General features: G+C 38.0%; 1 protein-coding gene across 1 annotated transcript in view; it reads left to right on the top strand.

The window, feature by feature from the left end:
• The window catches only part of ATXN7 (ataxin 7), a 36,011-nt gene extending 20,482 nt beyond the window's left edge, over nt 1-15,529 (top strand). Inside the window, exons 2-10 of the mRNA XM_010174144.1 lie at nt 6,737-6,989; nt 7,678-7,940; nt 8,722-8,804; nt 10,518-10,783; nt 11,188-11,386; nt 12,219-12,340; nt 12,618-13,572; nt 14,890-15,025; nt 15,314-15,529. Coding sequence (XP_010172446.1) covers nt 6,737-6,989; nt 7,678-7,940; nt 8,722-8,804; nt 10,518-10,783; nt 11,188-11,386; nt 12,219-12,340; nt 12,618-13,572; nt 14,890-14,907 — 2,159 coding nt within the window. The 3' untranslated portion in view covers nt 14,908-15,025; nt 15,314-15,529. The remainder of the gene's footprint in view (nt 1-6,736; nt 6,990-7,677; nt 7,941-8,721; nt 8,805-10,517; nt 10,784-11,187; nt 11,387-12,218; nt 12,341-12,617; nt 13,573-14,889; nt 15,026-15,313) is intronic.
• The last annotated feature ends 6,873 nt before the right edge of the window (nt 15,530-22,402 follow it).

Below are 22,402 nucleotides of genomic sequence, written 5' to 3'. Positions count from 1 at the left end.
TTTGTTTTGTTTGTCTGTTGGCTTCAACAAAGGATCCTCTGAGAGGAAGATAATTTTGCAAATTCTCGTTGTGGGAGAGTGTAAATGTTTCATGGCACTTGGCAAGCTGAAGGCCCCGCAAATTGCTTTAATGTGAGATTGCATTTTATAGGGAATTTTAAAAGTCATTGATCTCTGTAGTTATGTTTTGCTCTGTAATGTATGACTTCCACTTAAATTCTATCTTTTGCTCCTAAGAAGGTGATTTTATCTTCTTGGGCATTAATTCTCTCAATGGCAATGTTAAACTGTCTTTGAACAATGCTGTGGCACGTGTGTGGGGAAGGTGTAATGTAAAAATGTATAAACCAGCACATTTTAAATCTCTGCTCCGCACAACAAACCTGTTAACATATCGAGATGTGGAAGTGAGCTTTGGGTTTTAAAATAGGCTCTTCAGAATTGGCTAGGTAGTTCATTTTAATGGGGTTCTGAGAAGATACACATTTTAAGTAAAGTTTTATCATTGTATCTTGACTGTCTCCTTACGTGATGGTATCTACACCAATAGAAACATTCTGTACTGCAGTTGTGCTGAATATTTTTGAAGTGAGGAAGTGCAGGACGTAAGTTTGCATCAGTATTGCTAACTTAGCCATAGTCTGTATAAAAGGTATTATATAAACCTATTTCTTAGATACATAGTTCACACTTATTACTATTTATTTATAATATTGAAAAATTCTGGTCAAGATAAGGAAGATCACTGTGGTAAGTGATGTAAATACATAAAGCAACGTAATGTTTACCTATATGCCACCCTAACTTGCATTTGGTATGCTGCAATATAAATTATATACTTGCTTCCCCCCCCCCTCTAGAGTGTTATTTTTCTGTGAATGGAGTGCCATCAGCATACATGACTATCATTTAGATTCTCTTTGTGGTTTTGCTAACACTGAGTGATAAACAATAACATCAGCTGTCAGTTGCAAAGCAGTGTTTTTTTTATGAAATAGTAAGAAGAATTTTCCCTAGGGACATGACAGATTGTACTGGTGCCAATCAAGCCTTGGCAGCCTGTCGTACTGAGAGCTTGGGCTCTGTAAATACCCTTTTCTGTAACTTTCTTGCTGGAGTGAAAAATCTAACTTTGTTGAGATACTGTCTGTTCAGCTAAGAGTGTAAGTTTAAACATCACACAATAGAAGATGGAGTGACCTCATCCTGACTTACAGTGCAAACAGAACTGATGGGATGATTAAAGGGACATCGGTGGAAGATTAAGGCGGAATCCTTGGTATCTAGGCCCTGTGATTAGAGCAGGATAATGAAGCAGCAATAAGTGAGTGAGCAGCAGCAGATCAGGATCCCACACAGGGGATATCTCCCAAGCAGCTGCACGCTGCCAGGGTGGCATCCAAGGAAGAATAATATGCCTGTGAGGGCTTTAGCTCCCAAGTTTCCCTTCAAAATCCTTACGGATCTATTTTTTTTTTTTTTCTTTGTCACAGTGAGGTCAGAGTGATGGTGGATCAGAGCCCAACACAGGCATTTGGGTTAGAGCCACTAAAGGGATTTTAGCTGCTTGCTGCAGTAAAATCTACAGCTCTGGTGAAGTGCCCTTCCCAGTCTGTGCTCTCCTGTCATGTCATGGATCTGATCCTTCTGGAGACATTAGAAGATCGAGAAAAGTAGTTCTCCACAATTACTCTAGAAATGTAATAGTCATACTGAGAGAAAATAAGTTTTATCCTCGGGTAAAAGATACTTGTTTTCATATGGCTGTACTAAACCATTTTGCAAATGACAAGTCAAACTGTAGTTTTGTATGATGAGGAAAAAAAGAAAAGTTTTGTTTAAGTAGCATTATTATCATGCTTATACTTTTGATAAGACAGATATATTTAAAATAATAATTACTTAAACATAAACTTTATGCTTTGATTCAATATACACATTTAATCCTGTAGTCTGAATGATACTCTTGCAGCTAAGCTAGCCTGTGTTAAAACAGGTTTTCTAAATGTTAACAGAAGTTGCAACATATTTCACTGAACTAAACTTGTGTGTGTTCGAATGGGTGTGCTTCATTTTTAATGACGGCTCTGCTAGCACTGACACAGGTCAGTTTGACTTTTTGCCCAGTACTTACGTAAGAAGCCAGTATAAAAAAAATGAGTTTATGAAATTTGATCTGTACATCTTGTCTTTTCTGCCCAAAGCTATTAATTGATGGATGCCCAGAGAGAATGAACAGCACAAAACTCTTCCTAAATTTTGGGAACTAAATGTAGACCTGTGAGGAACATTTTGAAAAATGTTTAAAAGTATTATTACTCTTAATTTTTTTATTTTTTTTTTTTGCTAGGCATATAGCAAAGAAAGTAGGATTTTATAAAAAACAGAATATTTTTCTGTACAAAAGAATATATTATTTTATTTTAATGTAGAAATAAAAGTTATAAATCATAGTAAATCCAAATGTTTACCTATTGGTGGAAGAATAAGAAGTAGGAGCCAAACATGGTAAAAAGCCTTCTTTTATTTCTTTCCCCTTTTTTTTTTCTTCTTCTCCTTCCAGGTTACTTTTTTGTGTTTTGTCAGAAATTAGTGCATGTTTAATAGGAAATATACAATGGAAAATAAGATTTTTTAAACCCAAGGAAATTGACAGGCAGACTAAGGTTCAAGTTTAATTTTTTTGTGTTTTGTCAGAAATTAGTGCATGTTTAATTGGAAATATACAATGGAAAATAAGATTTTTAATCCCAAGGAAATTGGCAGGCAGACTAAGGTTCAAGTTTAATTTTTAAATTTTTTTTAAGCTCTCAAAAAATTTATATTATCCATGTCCATTTTATCAGAAGGTCTTATGTGCTTTGGCAGTATCCGTATGTAATTCTTACTCAACTGTAAGTCCAGTAACACACAAATTATTGCCATATTTTTGCAAATTGCTAGTTAACAGATATCCCAGTCGCAGTCTTTGCCGGGATGCTGTCTCTTTTCACAGCTTTCCAACCCTCTGTGCAGCCCTTCTCCTTGGGGTCACAAAGATGTTATATAAATGCAAAGATATTTAGGGAAGAGTTTATCTGTTTAGTGTTGAATGCAGCTTTCATTTTAGGTCAGATGCTCCCCAGTGCTGTGGAATCAAGGAAGACTTTCTGGTTCTTTGTCCAAAGCCAAAACTTACATCTTTCTGATATTTAAAAAAATCCAACAAAACCAACCAAACAACAAGAATGACAAAAAATCTTCCCCCAAATTTTAGAGTTTAGAACTGTGTTACACAGGCACAGTATTTGAAATATCACTTTGATGTATTTTAAACGTAATCATGACAAAATTGGTTTTTGTTCAAGAGTTACGTGAAAGCAAAAAACTATTCAAAAACTGAACACCTGGAGATAATTATATTTTTAAATGTTTTCAGGCTGAGTCACGAGTTAATGGCAAATGGGAACTGTGTTAGATTGGCAGATGATTAGTAGAATTTATCCATTATAATATGCTTAGCGTAATAAGCATGTTGGTCTTGATTATTCAGTGACAGTTTGTGTAGTAATTTTTCCATTAAAAGACTATGTCAGTCTGTCAATAAATACATTCATTAGATCGAGCATGCCATGCTTAACACATGTCTAGTTTCAAAACTGATCTTAGCTTTCTCCATTACCATGAGACATTGGTAGTCTTCAGACTTCAGACTGGTTTACAAAACACACCTTAAGAAAATTTCACTTAAAAATATGAATTTCATATAAAGACTGAAACATTAAATGTAAGCAAATCCCATTAGCAGCCCTACCTCTGCTTGAACGTAAGTCAACACAAAACAGGTCCAGGCAGTTACGAAAAATTAGCTGAAAAGTCTTTTCTCGTTTTGTTAAATTACACAAGTCATGACTCACAAGAGTGAGTGAAGGTTTCAACAGACTTACAATGTTATAATATCTCTTTCAGAAATTGTCCCAAAATTCTAGAAAAATATCATTTGGCTCTTTTTTTGCTTGGTTGGTTGGTTTGTTGGTTTTTGTTTGGTTGGGTGGTGGTGTTGGGTTTTTGGGGGGTTTTTTGTTGATTTTGGTTTTTGTTCCAAATCACATGTCTGTCTGTAGAATGGAAATTCTCTCTGACAAGTAGACAGTAATCTTGGTGTGTGATCAGCCATTAGCCATAGTTCTCTTGGGTCAATTTTTTTTATATCAGCAGTTTAAACCACTTTCTTTTTATATAAATTCACTTGTATTGAGCTTAGTGCTATGAAACGTTCATAGATATAATAGTCACTAACATCTCAGTTTAGTACCAGAACAGTACTGGTTATAATTGCCAGGAAAGATGTGTTCATATCATTTGGATTAATAGCTCAGATTAATATTTCATCTAGTTTATTCCTAATGATGTGATGCAAGGAGTTACTCAGTCTTATTCTAGTTCCTTTCTCTTCTCATCTGCCAGGTTTTCTCCAAGAAAGTAACACCCTCTCTTCCTTCAAAAAAAAAAAAATCAAAACAAACTCCCAGAGATTGCATTAGTCATCTGCTGGTTTATTAGAGATTATTTGTAACTGTGATAAGAACTTGGACTTTGAATTTTCTAAATATACAGAAGGTGGAAGAGCATTGAGCAATTTTTCTCATTATCTCACAGAGTAATCTCACAGGGTGTAGCATCACTGAACTAATGGCCCTCAAATAGTAACTTATCAGAGCTGCTGCTCAGGGATTCTTGCCATTGCTATAAAAAGACATTTGGCAATAAGCAGTATGTCATATTAGAGGCACAGCCATTTACCAGAACATGAATATGCTAACGTACTTCACTCTGCAGACTCTTCAATGGCATCTGGTTCTAGAAAACTAACTAGATGATTCTGAGCATCACAGATAACTCGTCATTCTAAATACTGTAATTTTAAAGCAGTAGTTTCTTGACATGAGTGGTAAGTTACTGCATTTGTTACCTATTTCTGTTGGGCATTTTACCTGGCCTTTTGGAGCTTTCTAGTAAATACTAATTAAGAAGCGATGACTCTTGCTGAAGGCTTGCGTCCATTTTGCAGTTACAGAGAAACACACATCCCTTGGTTCAGTCTCAAAGATAACTTCTTGACTGGAGTTTCCTAGTCTAAGCTCTCTGCTGTTTTGTTTTTGTTTTTTTTTTCCTGAGCTGATGAACATATTTAAATTGCTGCTTCCACACCTCCTGTAAGCAGGTAGCTCCTCAGGTCTGGAACCACTTGACTTTTCTCCCCTGGTTATGGCTGTTGCACTCTGTTACAGTCTTGCTTGCTTGTGTGTAGCAGATGATGTGTCTGCCAACATTGGTGCAGGGTTGGTTGCTGTCTTGTTTGATGGCTTCCAGCTGTGAATGGAGTCCTGGCTGGTCATCATCCAAGTGGCATATGGTTGCTGTATTTAGGATTGTGAGGGCGAGAGGTCATATAAGCAGAACATTAATATATTCATTTACATTTTCCAAAGCATTACAGACTTCTGTACAGGTTGTGCTGGACTTGACTATCATTCTTGGTTGTAGTTATTGTAACTTCATGAGTAGCCTGTTTCTTTCATAGTTTAAGTAAAATTAAGTCAAAATCTGCAAGCTGATCCTGGGATTGCTGGGTGCTGGATTTGGGCACCTTTAACAATACTTGTCTGAGAAAGAGATGTTACTGCTGTCGAGGAGAAAGGTGTCTTTCCACTCCCCTGATGGACCTGCTAATTCTTGGTTCTCTTAGATCTGTTGCTTGCATATACTTGATTGCCAGACATGTCTCTTAAGCAGGTGTTGATTACACAGATCATCGAGGAATCACAGGTGTCCAAGTATCAGTCGAGCAAATGGTCAATTAACATGTCCATGTGTAGACATAGCTGGGTACTCCCTGAAGCTGTCAGATGTTTTGTGACTGAAAAGTCAGTATTCCAAAGAACTATCTTTATAATACACAGTATTTTAACTGAAATGGTTCTAGCAATATATTAATGTCAATGGTTTAATGTTAATTAAATAATTTATTTTCCAACATATTCATTGATGGAACCTGACCACTCTTAGTTAAGTGTTCAGATTTTTTTTTTTTTTTTTAAAGACTATCTGTTGCTCCTTTTGATGTCGTTCCTAAATAGAAACCCTCCCTAAACTGGTCATACTGTGACCCAAAAAAAAAAAAAAAAAAAAAAAAGTGCAATTAATAAGAGGAAAACAAAACAAAAACACCCCCAAAACCAATGCAGGTCAACGAGCTTTCAGGGGTGTTCCACACAGAAGGTCTAGTAGACTGTACCAAAAGGTTCTCATAAGTGAAGGTTAAAATGTTGACTCCAGTATAATTTTGACCATTAGGAGACATAATTACAGTTAATTTTTATCCTTTGAGGGAATCTGCTTGGTCTGAGGATAGAGGTATCTTTGCTTTTTGTGTCTGAGGTCTGGGTTTGATTCTCACTTTCTTGTTCTTAAAGATGGAGAGGGAGTGGGGAGTGTTGTTAGAAGCTGAGCTCTACTGACTGAGGAGTGAAGCACCCAAGGTTAAAAGAGTTTCCCATGACCGACTGGGGACCAGCAGTGAATGGAGACTCATGGACTGCAGTGAGGCTTGAATCCTCCATGTTGTGTGTGTGGCAGGGGATCTCCCAACCAATAAAGGAAAAATGTTAATGGAGTAAATGACAACATGAAGTATTTAAGAATTGTTTCTTTGTGGGAGCTTAAAAAAACCCCTTTTTTTCCTCTTCTTTTTCAGAAAGAAGACACAGCTCCTCCAGCAAGCCGCCTTTGACTCCTCCCTCCTCTTCAGTATTTTCCCTCATTTCATCTTTCCCTTCAAAAAACAAAGGTAGCAGTGGAAGTGGGAGCAATCGTTCATCCAGTGGAGGTACTAGTGCATCATCATCAAATTCCAAGTTATTGAAATCACCCAAAGACAAGCTGCAGATCAGCGGAAACAACAGGTTAATGCATCCGGTACAGCATAGCAAAGCTCCCCATGATAAAATGTGAGTATACATTTTAACAAAGAATTAAATGTTATTACTTGCATAGACACTGCTGTAGCGCTAGGATTTGTTGCAGAGGGTTTTTGGTTTAAGAGATAATGACTGTGAACTCCTCCAGCTCTTTTTCAGCAGGCCAGTCTAAGATTATAAATAAAACTCATGACTATTGAACAAGAACTCTTGTAAAGCTGCATCTTAAATCACTACAAATAAAGGTCATTTTACTAGAGGCTCTTAATTCTTTGCTGTAATCTGCTTAGTTTGATCATAAGGGAGTTTTAGCTCTGATTCAGGTGATTTTTGACCTGCACATGTGAGATTGCAGAACTGATAATATAATTTAGTGTCACAGAATGGGGCATTTCTTTCTGGGTATGACAGGACCATTCCAGTTGCTTTGGTGATACACTCTGTCTCTGAATCCAAATAGTTCTGAAGTCCCTGATGACTCTCTAAAATACTTACAAGGAAATGGGGAAAAGAGGACAGAAGAGATTATGGATAGACATCATAAAAAAAAGTGAAAATAAAAAAGATAAGAGTAAGAACACGGAATAAGGGAGAAAGGTCTAGATTTGCATTGTGAATAGATCACAGTATTGTTGAGTAATAACATATTCTAAGTACTTTTTATAATTTATCACTATAATTTTCAATTTCCCCTCCCTTTGTTTTTCATAAATAATAGTATGACTCCATCTGTCAAAGTGGAAAAAATTCATCCAAAGATAGATGGTGCCCAACTGAAAGCTGCTGTTGGTCCAACTTGTTCTACTACTGTGAGTTCCTCAATAAAGACTGGCCTTAATTGTCCCTCAATACCAAAGCCACCCTTGCCTTCCCCTGGACAGATACTGAATGGTAAAGGTCTTCTCTCTGTGCCTCCATTTATGGAAAAGAAACCTGAAGAAAATACAAATAATAGGAAATTTTTACATAAAAGATTGTCAGGTAATTGTTTTTAGTTATTACGTGCTATATTCCTCTTAGTACTGTATATATAGAAATACATATATTGAATATATAGAAATAAGTTTCAGAAGTAAATTAACACTTTTATAACACTGTAACTTGTAACCAGGTACGTTTTATGTATTAGGATGTAAATCCTAAATTTGACATCCCCCCTTAAAAGTTGCAAACAACTTAAGATGTGGCTGTTGCTTTCAGAAACTGTACAGACCTCAAAGGCCTGTCAGTTGTTACAGTATTAAAATTACTCTCTTCCACTATCTTTAAAGATTTTCTTTTCCTTCTTTCTATATGCAAGGTCCAAATGAACACAGAAAACAGAACAGTCCAGCACCTCATAAACTCAAAAATGTGAACCAGCTCTGCTCTTTACACTTTCTAAACACAAGAACTTTGAGTGTTAGTAGAATGGTAGAAAAGTTCTTAATACCAAACCCAACAACAAAAAAACCCACCGTTTGTTTGCCACAGTTCATACTGAGGGTGACCTCTCATCCTGACATGCAGGATCTGCAGGAGCAGGATTGGGCTCCCTTACAGCTGTAAATTTCTGCATTCTGTTTGTAAACTTGAGCTCTGTATTTTGACACACCATAAACTTGCAGAGTATAGAAAATTTTATTTGTACAGTTCTACAGTGCATTTTTATTTGTGTTACATTTGAAAATGTTTCCAATATGATTATTTTTTATAATGAAAATAAATGTTAGTATTTCGGAATGTCTTTTGATAACTTTTCAATACTGTGTACCTTTGACAGAGAGAGAATTTGATCCTGATATATACTGTGGTGTCATTGATGTGGAAACCAGGAAACCTTGTACTAGGTCTTTGACATGCAAGGTAGGATATCTTAATCAGAACAAGATTGTGTAAAGTTTTGATTCCATTTCTTGAGGAATATGGCAGAAAACTTATGTATTTTTGCTGTCAGTAACTTCCACTGTAAATGATACCTCTCAAAACATGTTGCCCAGAATCAAGAAGGAATTGCTTTTGAAGTTCAGTTAATTATTTATTCAAAAACATATTTCTTAAAGTAACCTGGAGGTCTGTATTTTTGTATAAGCCCTTTAAACACGGATGTTGACGTGGGACAGATTATGTTACTCCACATGTAGGTAGTAGGGGGCCAACATGATGTTCTTTTTGGAGATAACCTTTGGGTCATAGATAACAAATTTTAAATTTTCTCATAAGCATGAAAAGTATGATTTGTTTATGTAGGATTTAAGTAAACCAAGCTCCTCCCCTCTCACACCCCCTCTTTTCCCCTTGGCAGAGTCTGCAGCAGATAGGTAGGAGGTATTTGTGTAAATGCAAATGCTGCTTCATGTACATCCAACTCAGAAACAAGTCTGAAAAAGCCACTGAGTGTGCCTAGAAGTCAAACTCTAAATTAAATAATTTGTAAAAACTTTCGACCAGATGAAATGTGTCCACTGGCTCAAAAATCTTGGGAGTCAGAGGGGGGTATCACTTGGTCCTGAGGAACCAAAAATCCAGATCCCCTGCAGCTGTGTAATATTTAGCTACTTCGCTGCAAAGCAACTAAACTGTCAGTAGGGGAAGCATCTGGTAAATAAACCACCTACAGAACAAAGGTGCTTGAAGCTGGTACTAATGACCCAGAGGAACTGAACTTGAACATATTGCCCTTTTGGAATTACAGGGGGGAGGCAATTGTGTTGTTAATAGAGGAGGGAAAAGCCTCAAGATTTTACAAGAGAACTAGGCAAATCGGAAGTGTAATGGAGAAAGAAAGTTAAAAAGTTTCTCAGCAATTCCTTATACTTGTACCTACTCATAAAATATTTTTCGTAATTGCTATTTATGTCTGAATTATGTGTTAATAATTTTTACCTGTTAAAATGAACCCAATCAAATCTTTTATGATGTATTAAAGAAAATGTATTGTGTGTGAATGGAATAACTTCCATCTATTCCACTGCCTAGAATTTGTGCCATGTATACACATAGACATCTTACTATGTGTAGCATTCGGGACACTCAGAGGACTTTGGAGTTCTGTCTGACTGTGGATTCTGCTGTATGGTTTTTTGCTTTCCTTCATACCTATTTGATCACATTAGTTTTCAAGGAATACAGTAGTATATAGAAGGAAGCAAAGTATTTTTATAAATATTTTTCATGTCTTCCATTAATAGTCTGATTTTAAATATTATTGTGTTAAATATTTTTGTGAGTGAAAGTAAATACTTCGTATTTTTGGTTGTGCACTGGTTGGTGATTAAAATACCGATGTAAAAAAGGTTTTCAATTCTAGTTTTAACCTTACAAGAACTTTGATAGTTTTTTGGGTTTTTTTTAATTGAAAGAAGCCTTTTACTCAGTTGCTGGTTTTTGTTATTTTGTATCAGGCAGGGATATAATAATCTACACAGCAATTTTTAATTTGTTTTCTAAGTCATTCTTCCGTATATTAAACCATGAATGTGATGATTTTCTCTGTTCTAGAGCTCTAGACACGTGTTTTACTTATTTAATTTCCACAAATCTAATAGCCTGATTAATGATTTATTTGTGGTTTTGCAGACACATTCCTTAACCCAGCGGAGGGCTGTACAGGGTCGAAGAAAACGATTTGATGTGTTATTAGCCGAGCACAAAAGCAAAACCAGGGAAAAGGAACTTCTTCGACATTCGGATCATCATCAGCAGATGCCCCCTCTCAGGGAACCACATCCCTCACCTACTAAAACTTCCCAGGAGCTGCACCAAAATTCTCATGGAGTTACTCTTACAGATTCAAAGCCTTTATTACCTAATAAACCCAAACCTCACCCACCCAGTCTTCCAAGGTAAAGAAAATCTGCAAAATGGTATGAAGTTAATATCGGTAGCTTCATCAGGTGGATTTTGAAAGAGCGATATGGATCTGTTGGATGGGGCAGTATTTTTGCTCTAGGCCTCGTGACTGTCTGCAATTAGCAATTACATGCTGAGCTGTAACTCGTAGCGAGGAGGGTTTGGTGTTTGAAATAGTAAAAGCTGAGGTGGGTGGTTCAGCAATGATTAGGCAATGCTGCTTTTCCAGGGGTACCTTACCTTCTGTACTTCCTGTTGGTAGATGCGTTACAAGACTGTGGAAAATATCAGAAATATGTTAATGTAGATTTCCTTCTGTCAGTAATAATAAGCACTTAAGCTTGGAATTTTTAACTAGGTTTAGTTCAATAACACTTTTCCTGCTTGCCCTGACCAGGCCTCCAGGCTGTCCAGCCCAGCACAGTGGAAGTGCCCCTAGCGAGTCTCCTTCTGTCCACGAGTCCCCACACCCTCCCTTGCCTGCAGCTGAGCCAGCATCTCGGTTATCCAGTGATGAGGGAGAATGTGATGAAAAAGAAGAGCCTGTTGAAAAACTGGATTGTCATTATTCAGGTCATCATCCTCAACCAGCTGCTGTACGTTTTAAGTAAAAGTTAACCTTGGTCTCTTGCTGGCTCTGGGGGTTTTAAGGGTGGTTTTCTGTTGAGTATGTGATTTTATTTTATTTTTTTTCTACATTTTAAGAAAATTATTTTGTTGCCTAGTAGGCAGTGAAGGTTTAACTGTAGTTGCGAAGTAAGCATGCTAAAGAAATATGTTTGGACCTCATTTCCCTAATCCAGAAGAAATCAAAATGCCAAAATACTGAAGATGAAATTGGTAACTGCTCTACAGGGCTGTGGTTTTGGAATAAGGACATGTAAACAGTGCCTTTTTGGTGAGATTTTGTTGTTGAACTTTCCCCAACACACAGGCACATTTTTTACTCAAGGGGGCAATCATCGTAGTAAAGGTAGCAGTAATGTGTTGTTTTAATATTTAAATCTTGACAAAAGCTAGTCTAACTAAATGCACGAGCTTTATTGCTTAGACTGGTTATCAAATCCTCTCCTTTTTTAAAAAACAGACTACAAACAGATAGCTCCTCAGAAATAGGTGTTAAATATATTTTTATATGCCCCCACACCAACACACACTACTGTCCTTCCCTGTTTAATTAGAGGGACTCAAATTTGACCGCTGCTTTTGGTCATAAGTGTGGGAGTATCAGATGGAAAGAAAATGATCCCAATATACCAAGGCCAAAAATCTAAAATAGTTGTTACACCATAGAAATAAAAATTATATATTTTTTTTTTTATCCTTGATTTAGACATCTAAAAACATATTTATTTATAAACAAGTGCATTCTTATTCAGAGACTTGTTACTGAAAGTAGAAAACGCCAATAAAAATCTGTCTTTTCAGTTTTGCACATTTGGTAGTCGGCAAATTGGAAGAGGTTATTACGTGTTTGACAAGCGATGGAACCATATTCGATGTGCACTTGACTTCATGTTGGAGAAGCATCTTAATTCACAGATGTGGAAGTGAGTAAAAGAGAAAGAGTTTCATATTCTGCTTGGTATTTGTAGAGATACATGAAGCCTGTGATTAATTAAAGAACAGTAATCTTGTGTTCAGATTAATTGGATCAAAGGTTGATAGTCTATGCTTTACATTTTTGCAACTATTAACTATTAATTTGATTAAATATTTTAGTGGCATTAATCAGCCTCAAGATACAATGTAGTGTTATTGGACTGGGTATTATTCCGAAGAGTGGTAGCCACGTAGGTTTTTGCTTGTTTTTCTGTTCACCTGCAGGAAAATTCCTCCAGCATCTAGTAACACAGCATCAGTTCGTGCACCACATCGGACAAATTCAATGCCTGCTTCACAGTATGGTGTCAGTGCAGCAGGTTTCCTCTTACCCACCACGGTTATGTCATCGCCAGCATTGGTATCTCCTTCCTGTGTGTCTCTGAATAACAAATCGGTACCATCACATGGAACGACACTAAATGCCAATCCTGCTACTTTGGGTGCAGTGGATCCTGTCTGCAGTATGCAATCGAGACAAGTGTCTTCATCCCCTTCAACACCTACAGTGCTTTCCTCTGTACCTTCACCTATGCCCAGCAAACCTCAGAAAATGAAATCCAGCAAATCTTTTAAACCTAAGGAATCTTCTGCTGGCAGTGGCACCTGTAACAGTACCGGCAGCGTCAGTAGCAGCGGCGGCTCAGGAAAGAAGCGTAAAAACAGTTCCGCACTGCTAGCACCTTCTCATTCCACAGAGTCCTTTAGAAAAAACTGTGTGGTTAACTCTGCAAACTCTGGGACCTCCTATCATCCATCGGTGACAGCTTCGTCCCACAGCGTTGGCCTCAACTGTATGACTAGCAAAGCTAACTCTGTTAGCCTCAAACATGACCAATCAGGGAGGGGTCCTCCAACTGGAAGCCCTGCAGAATCGATAAAGAGAATGAGTGTGATGATGAACAGCAGCGACTCCACGCTCTCCTTAGGGCCGTTTGTTCATCAGTCCAGTGAACTGACTGTAAATTCACACAGCAGTTTTTCACATTCACATACTTCCCTTGACAAACTAATAGGAAAGAAGAGAAAGTGCTCACCTGGTTCAAGCAGCATAAACAGCAGCAGCAGCAGCAAATCAAACAAAGTTGCCAAATTGACATCGGTGAACAATGTTCATGCAAAACACACTGGTGCAATCCCAGGGACACAAGGACTGATCAACAATTCTCTTCTTCATCAGGTATGAAATTTTGTCTCGAACTAAGCCAATACCAGCATGTCTCTTCACATCCTTATATTGCATGTGTTCTCTTAATTATTACCTGACCAATTCCAGATCCTATTCAAGCAAAAGATAGTTCTCTTATTTGTCCACAACTCATTTGGAGTGTTTTTATAGCACATTTACACAAGATGTTTATAAACAGTCTGATAACTTGTAGCTGCTTTTTTTTTAAATAACTTTAAATATGACATTCCAAGTTCCATAGATGTTGCCTGTGAATTGCCCTCAGATGGAATTCAGTCCTCACATTAAAAAAAAAAAAAAAAAAAAAGTGAAAAGTAAATCTCGCCAGCCAGCTGTGGAAGTGAGCTGCATGTCTCAGCCTGACTTCCCCTTTCTGTGTCAGTAATAAACATTCTACAAAGTGGAACATAATGATGCTGATAACAGAACTGAGATACTGTGATAAAATAAGCCTATTATCCCAAGGTGTCATTGACTAACTTCTTAGTAATAACGAGATTAAATGTTATAAATAAGATAGAAACCCTTTTAGTCGGTAAAGCAAACATATTTACTGTAAAGGAAGCAGATCTCATGAATACATAAGATCCCATTTTAAAAATTAGTTTGGAGTTTGGGGTTTTTTTAAACAAATTGCACTGGAAAAGTACTTTATTGGGAGATAAAGATCTTGAGTAATTAGGATGAGAGGTAATTTAGAAACTGGTAGCTCAGACTTCTTAATAAAACTGTTCAAATTGGCTTGGAGGGGTAAAAAACATTTGATACAGCTCAAGGCGAGTATAGAAGATGGAATTTCAGAGAATAGCTTTAAAACTAGATTTTTCAAGATTGAAAACCCAAGAAACTTTTTGTTTCCTCTGGTGCTAATAACCTGAAATTTGTGTACCTGGAGGGCTAGGAGGTCAGTAAGAGCTCTTTCAGAATGGTGTCTGAATTTTCAGTTTCAGCCATAGAGGAAGATTTTCACCATTATGTTGTGTTTACTGTAACAAGAAAAGCATTCAGATGGCTGAATTTATTTTTGGACTTATCTAATATTATTTCAACTGTGTAATATAAATGAAGGAGAAATATAATTGGAGTGAATTAAGGCAAGAAGTCATGTCTGAAACCATTATAACTTTAAAGAGCTCTAGCTTGAGAAATGTCAAGTCTCGAACGAGCCGACCGCATGTTAGTGGTGTCGCGTTGTGCCTGCTGATTCTCTCCAAAATATGCTCTTGTTAACCAGAAAATGTCTTTTAAGAGCATCTGCTATAACTCCCTGGCTCATTCATCCTTCTCTTCCTTTTGCTTGCTCAAAAGTCAAAGGCACGTCCCTGATAGCTGAATGCACCACGGTGAGAAACGAACTGGACAATTTTCACTACAAGCAAAACCTCCATCTGGATTTCTGGACTCCAAGATGCCTTGATTTTTCCCAACTTCCCATGGTCCTCAGGTGTGGAAATCTACTGGACTGTCACTTAAACAAGGAATTTCCCTGAAGCCATGTCTGTAGCAGCGACTATATTAGAAATGGACACTGGATGAAGTTCAGCCACATAATTGCTCTTATCAGTGTTAACGGTGGTCTGGACTGTTTGCTACAAACCTGTGAGATTTTCCTTACAGGAGTACATCATCTTGCCACTATTTGACATAGATTAGCTGGGCAAACGAATGTTTTGTGGGGGGAAATAAACGTTACTGTGGACTTATTTTTATACTGATATGGTGTCTTTTGTAGGTGATAGCTAACCAGACAGACACCCTCAATGGAGAGGACCCCGTGACAAAGGGGAAAAATGTGTGAGGCACAATGGAAAGAAGCCCTCAAGAAGGGAATATGGCTTTAGTGTTTTTTATAGCAATGTTCCTTTAATGGAATATAAAAATAGCACAATTCAAAAAAATAGTCTGTGTTTTGCCCAGCCTTTTGCAAGTAATTTGGGATAAGAAGCTATCAGGAGTTTAAAAAAAAAAACAACAAAAAAACAAAACAAACCCAACACAAAACCAGAAAAACTTGTTTGAGGACATTGCTCAGAAAACAAGTATAAAAATGTCAGACTTGCGTGATACGAAACCTATTTTCTATTCTTTTGACTAAGATTTGATTGCAGAAGAAAATAAAAGTCAATTTTGTTTTTAAAAAAAAATCCCAAAACATCAGACAAAGGCAAATGAACTCTCAAACTGTGTGCCCAAAGAACCTATTTATTGTCCTATACTGTATACCATAGGCCTTTGTTATTAAAAAAAAACCCCAAACCAACTAGGTTAAATTAGGCTGGATTTACCTTCCAACCTGTAAAAATAGCCCTTTTAAAACTAAGTATTTAAATATTTAAATATTTTTTAGAAAAACCATAGAAGTCAGTTACTTCATGCCTTGTTTGTATAACTTTATCCTTAAGGTGTTACGCTTTCAACCACTCAGTAACATTGTTTTCAAAATTCTGGAATAAACCCCAATTTGACAGCAAAGTTCACCATAAAGCGCAGATGTGTGCGTTACAGCCATCCCCTGCCTACCCAGGCTTGAGGAATAAAAGGGGCTTTACACAGTTTTATACAGTCCAGTAAATTTTTATGAAATATTCTCTCTTGCTTCAAAACACCTCAAAAGTGAATTCCGCTGAAGGGCTTATTGTGTAATGATTTGATCCATATCCGTCTGGATGCTTTTGTTAAGTTTTTAAACATCAGGTAAAGTCTCAAAACTGACTAAACTTTTAGTAAGGAGCAAAGCAAAGAAAAAAACAATTCCTAACCAAGAAGTTATATTTTTTTTCTGCCTTAAAGGGGCACCAGCTATTGCTGAGAAGAGACAATCTGAGCCTGTCCAATTGATCGCATAGCCCAGCCTTCTCCCCAGTTCTGGTGGCAAGTAGTAGTACATCAGGGAATCCAAAGCCACTCTGAGTAGCAGTTGCTTTGTTGTTTCAGTTTAACCTGAACTTGCTACGAAATCATTGTTATACAGCAAAACAACAAGAAGCCTCTATGCAGACACTTTAGCTTTGAATCGATACAACAGGTCACACTGAGAAAGCAACGTACTAGAGACACTTATTATGCAAACTTTAAAAAAAAAAAGGAAAAAAATAGGCAAACTTTTCAGGAACAAAAGGATTCGTATTTATTAAGATGCCCTGTTGAAAGGATTGTTAGAACTGCGATTGGTTTAACGTCAAAGGAACCAAAGCGATGTGCCACAACGAGAAATCAAAACATATTAAATCCTGTAGGTTCGGAGTGAAATCCACGCTCTGATGAAGTCCCTGGGGCAGAGCTTCCACTTCAGGATAGCGTCAGTCACAAGTGCAATTTTACTCTGATTAGACACAAAGGTAAAGGAAACAAATTATTTGGCAAGATTGAACGCTAGCGCGTTTGTCATCGAACTCTCCTCTGGTGTTTTTTTTTTTTAAGACTCTCTTGATCTGAAAGCAGAAATGGCAAATTCCTGCTCCTTCAGTAGCGTGCAGATGTGTTAAAAAGTGAATTTCTAATCGCTGCTCGTACAGAGCCAGTGTCTGCAGTCACCTGTGTGGTGTGAAGCCATTGGGAGTCAAGAGTTAGGACATCGTAGATTCTGTCTGCCCTTGAGCATAGGCCTGCTTCAATATTATGTTTTAGATCTTGGTTATAAGCAGAACATTGTTCCTGAAGCTTTTATTGTCACGTAGTTCTTACTGTAAATAATTAAGGAAGCTTAAAATTAATTTTCCTTGCAAAATTGCATTTGCAGTGGCTGGGTTGTTTCTAGACAGATTTTGGTATTAATTTAAGAGATACAGTTTTTATAGTCTTTCCACCTTCTCGTTACGACTCCTGCAGTTTTCTTAACCTAAAAAATTGCTGCAATGATGAACAAAGAATTATACAAGAAAAAAAAAAAACAAACATACTTTTGTATCTTTATTTTGGAATTTCTTGTTCTATTATAAATATTGAAGTATCCCTATTTCAGAAGACATATTTTGTTAATTGATTGTACATATTTAAATATGTATTTTTGCACAGGTCTTTTTTTCTTATATCCAGTTTTGGTACAATTGAGATCATCTAGTATTTATTTATTAATTAATTAAAAAAAAAAAAAAAGCGCAAATACCTTTTTATAATTTGAAGTGGTTCACTGCCAAGCCAATAGTTTAACATGCCTACTCTGCAACTTAAGGGATGCCTCTGTTCTGTGAAAGCTGTGTCCCTTTTTCACGTCTTGGGAGTGGAGACACGCAAACTATCGCCTGGGTCCTGCGGTCGGGTTCCACCACGGGAACCCGAGCGCAGGGCTGGGGGTGAACTGGTCGAGGTGGCATTGCTTATCAGTTGCCTGATTCCCAGAAGACTACATTTAGTTAAGTGACACACTGCTTCTCTTTTTTTAGTGTTCGTGTGCGTGTGTGTGCGTGCGCATTTGTGTGGGTCTCGTGGTTTAAAACTAACGGAAAAACTGAAAGTGCCTGATATAACTAGTTTTAAGCTTGGACTGTTTAGACAGCTTCTCCTTAAAAGACTTGAATGTTCAGTTGAAATTTTGGAGCTTGCTTTTTCCACCTATATATGATATATGTGTGTGTGTATATATGTATGTATGCATTTATATATATATACACACATACATATATATATATTTTCTGAAATTAATGAGATGAGTTGACAAAAGAAAGCGAATGATGCTGGTAACTTTTGTAAAATCTTTTAATTAGAATACCTTGTGTTGGAACAATCCCATTGATAACTCATATTTAATGTAATGCCAAGGGTTTAAAATATGGTTTTAACCAGCAGTTTATTTAACTGTCTCATTTTAGGAAGATGAGGGGGGATATTAATTCATAAATGAAATAATTTAGAAAATGTTCAAAATAGTTGGGATTCCAGGAAAACAAAACAAACAAAAAAAAAACCCCAAGTAAGTACCTCTTAAAACCATTAAAAAATAAAGATGTGATTTCCACATGACATTTCTAAGGCAGTTGTCTTCCTGTAAGAGTTCTCTTGCCAAGGAATCTCTCTCTCGTCTTTCACTCATTCTGTCCTGGAGGAGGGAATTGGGCTTAGAAAGATTCTTAAGTGTTTCACTGTTCAGCAGAAAAGAATCATTTTTACCTTTTGTGCAAGATATTTTACGTTTTAAAGATAATTTTAAAATGAGCACTACATAATGTCAATGTGAATGTAGGCCTTGAAAGCATCTTGCTCGGTGTTGAGCCTGGTTCTAAAAGCAATCTCCTGTGTAAAATGTGTGAATAGTTTGATAATTTGTATACATAATCAAGAGCATCTGATCAGCTGAACTCTGTGTTGGCTGCTGTATAGTACATGAACAAATGTCATGGGATAGAAAAATTACTTTGGATATTTAAAAGAAAAATAAATATATAGTCTATTTGTTTTGTAACAAGTTTCTGTAAATAAAATAATTTATACTATTTATAAGAAAAAGTTGTGCTTTGCTTCATGAAAAAGATTAGTTTGTTGAACAAACATGTTACTAAACAAGGCAATAAAATTAGGACTTTTCAATAAATGAGGTTGGTTGCATGGAATACATTATATGTTTCTGCTTCATTATAAAATCATTCACCATTAAAGGAAAACATTATCTGTATTGGTGCCTATGTGAACTAATTTCAGATAATTGGATGTGGTCAAATTCTGCACCTCAGCACCATGAGAGCAGCTACGGTAGGATCAGATCTTGATGTGCTACACAGTTTTGTTCCCTGTTGTTGAGAGGTGCCTGTATCAGCTCCGCAGGACTTTTCCCGGGCAAAGGATATTTTTGTTACTTAAGGTTCACACTTTGTTGTTTTCTAACTAGAATAATGAGAAGCAGCTTTTACAGCCCCAAATGCCATATGTTGCATTATCGTGTTTCCTTTTTTTTTCTTTGTTCTTTTTTCCCTTCCAAAAATGCATCTTCCATGTTTTTTTTTCACAGTTTAAAGATCCAGTGTTTGAATTCAGCAGGTTAAATACTCTTGCAGGCTTTTCTCTGCATAGGACTTGGGACTCACATGTGGTGGATGACTTCTGAGGAGCGGTTTGTAAAATCAGTAAAACTCCTGTTAGTGCCATAGGAATTCATAGTTACATCCACAGCAATGCTTCCTTTATATTCTTTCTTTTCTTTTTTACTTTCCTCTTCTAACAATAAGGACAAAGTTTTCCTTAGTATTTGGAATAAATGCTACAAGATGTAACGGGGTCAGGCAGCAAGCAGGTTCTGCTTTGCCTTTTTCTAATGAGTACTTGTAATATGTATGCACTTACCTTTTGTGTTGACTGAAGGTTTTTATTTACTTTTTTGTCTCACCTGCTTGCAAATATTTTTATTTTCTAGTAGGAATTTCGAATTTCCATTCCACCCTGTTGGCACTGAAGTTGGTTGTGCTGGGCTGTACAAGTGACTGCAGCACAGAGCGCGCGGGAGACGGGAGCGTTCAGGCAAGTTTGTGGCTCTGAGCTGTCTGTGTCTGCTTAGAACTGAAGGATTAACTCTGCATTTCAGATACAGTTCTGTGTCCTCTAAAACTGGCAAGGTGAAGAAAGAGGGAAAAGGTGGATTTATCATAGAATCATAGAGTGTATTGGGTTGGAAAGGACCCTCACAGGTCATCTAGTCCAACCCCCCTGCAGTGAGCAGGGACATCTTCACTAGAGCAGGTTGCTCAGAGCCCCATCAAGCCTGGCCTTGAATATCTCCAGGGATGGGACCTCCACTACCCATCTGGGCAACCTGTTCCAATAATCTACCACCCTCATATTGAAGAACTTTTTCCCAATATCCAACCTAAATCTGCCCTTTTCTAGTTTAAAACCATTACCCCTCGTCCTATTGCTACATGCCCCTATAACCATGAGCTCTTTGAGGTATCTCAGAGCTCTGCAGGTTTGGAGTGTCCTCCCTCTCCACTTCCTTTGCTGCATTGGGCACTGGTGCAGCACTGGAGAGCCTTAACCTGGGGGCAGAGAGCAGAGATGCTCCCAGTAAAGGGGTTTGTCATAGAAAAAGCCTCTGACCAGGGGCTGGAGTAGCACCCAGCAAACACAGACCTCCCTGCAGTGCCTAGAAAGCAGTTTCTCTTCTGTCACTGGTTGTCTCATAGGAAAATACTCCACTTTCTATCCAGGAAGAGCTACTTGGTGATGCAGGAGTTTGAGCCTGGTAAGGCACACAATGCAAATCCCAGTGTCAGAGGTTCTCTGTGTGTGTGGTTTTGCGCACACGTGTGCGTTGTCAGTGACCATTGCAGTTAAAATGGAAGCTGGTGGTGTGTCCTTCGAACCCAAAGGTGTCAACCTTCTCCTGGTGGAGACATGGGGCTCAAAGACTACAACCTGCCTTTGGTAGATAAGCTCCTAAATCCTGATCCTGCACCCACAGCACGTGCAGCTCTGGAGGCAGAGGTGCAGAGCTGGCCCAGTGCCCTGGCTACGTACAGCCTGGCCCACAGCCAGCGCCCCGGCACCCATTGCCTTTGTAGGCTGAAGTGCTCCCTGGATGCCGTTACTTAACGCCAGCTACCGCAACCACCGATACAAGAGCTGGGCATTGGCTTGATTTAAATGCAAATTCCTGTTGGTTCATTATTATCACGTTCTGTCGCAACAAATAATCAAACACACGTGGCTTGTAGGATCCACCATGGGACTCTTAAATGGACTGAATGCTTTTCTCGGTGCTTTGGCTCAGAACCGTATGAGCTGCTGGATTTGTTCCTAATGAGCAGCGTGGGATCTTTGGCGAGGAAAAGCGGCGTATGCTTGTTTGGGGTTTGTTTTTTTCTGGCTCAGCAAACTTCAGGGGCATCTCAGTGAAGTTTTTTAAATTAACCTGGAATCAAAACTTTATGGCCTGAGAAATGCAGTCCTCGTCCAAGCCCATGGGGAATGACTGGAGTTGACATCTTCAGCCAAATCAGTACAAAAACTTTCTTCACCATCAGCAGGGACAGGGCGTTGCTGCTCTCCGAGACAGTGCTGGAAGTTTTTTGTTTGTCCTCCATTTTGCAGTTGAGCTCCCTTCACCTGTGTCCCTTCCCATCCACAGCAGGTCACTGTTTTCAAAAGCAAGTGCCTTGTCTCTTGTCTGCAAGGGTCGACCTGAAACTCTGCTCAGTGAGAGAGAGAAGGGAGCCTTTGGCAGGCCAGCAGAGACAGGTGAGACAAAGAATGTCTGCACACAAACTAGACTTCAACCACTTTGTAGCAGTTTTACTGACAAACCCTACACCACCTCCTCTCCTGTCCTTCCCTCCTGCATAGGGAATGTATTGCAGAGCAAGGTGGAAAGCGTCTCCCTGGTGTGGCTGCATCCTGAAATCTGTGTCGGATTCTAGTTCCCTTGTTGCTTGTATGAAGTCAGCCTTCCAAAGCGAAATTGGAGGATGGCATTGGTTCAAGGAACCAAGCTTAAATTACAAGAGAGAATGTACAACTTTGGCATGTGGACTATAAATCCATGGAAAGGTGTCAAGACGGAGGCATGAACGGCTGTGTCTGGAGTGCCACTCACAATCACAATTAAATAAATGGAAATCATGAGATGAAATAAACCAAGGGTAAAACGAATGACTTCACATGACAGTGAAAGGTAACCTGAAGTTACTTCAGGGTTTAAAGGAAGGAGAAATCCTATTGCTTCTGATTTGACATGGAAATTGAAGTAGGCAGTTAGAAATGGTAGAAAAAAATATGCCCCTGATCAGCTCAAGGCCTGAGCACCCTGGACCCCTCTTTGGAAAAAGACTGTACCAGATTGTTTGTTTGTTTTTTTTCCAGGAGAGCAGTGTAAATACCTGTTCTTATCCTTGTGCAT

Source organism: Antrostomus carolinensis, unplaced genomic scaffold (genome assembly GCF_000700745.2).
Source record: "Antrostomus carolinensis isolate BGI_N321 unplaced genomic scaffold, ASM70074v2 scaffold32158, whole genome shotgun sequence".
Lineage (NCBI taxonomy): Eukaryota > Metazoa > Chordata > Aves > Caprimulgiformes > Caprimulgidae > Antrostomus > Antrostomus carolinensis.
This window is presented reverse-complemented; position numbering and strand designations above follow the sequence as displayed.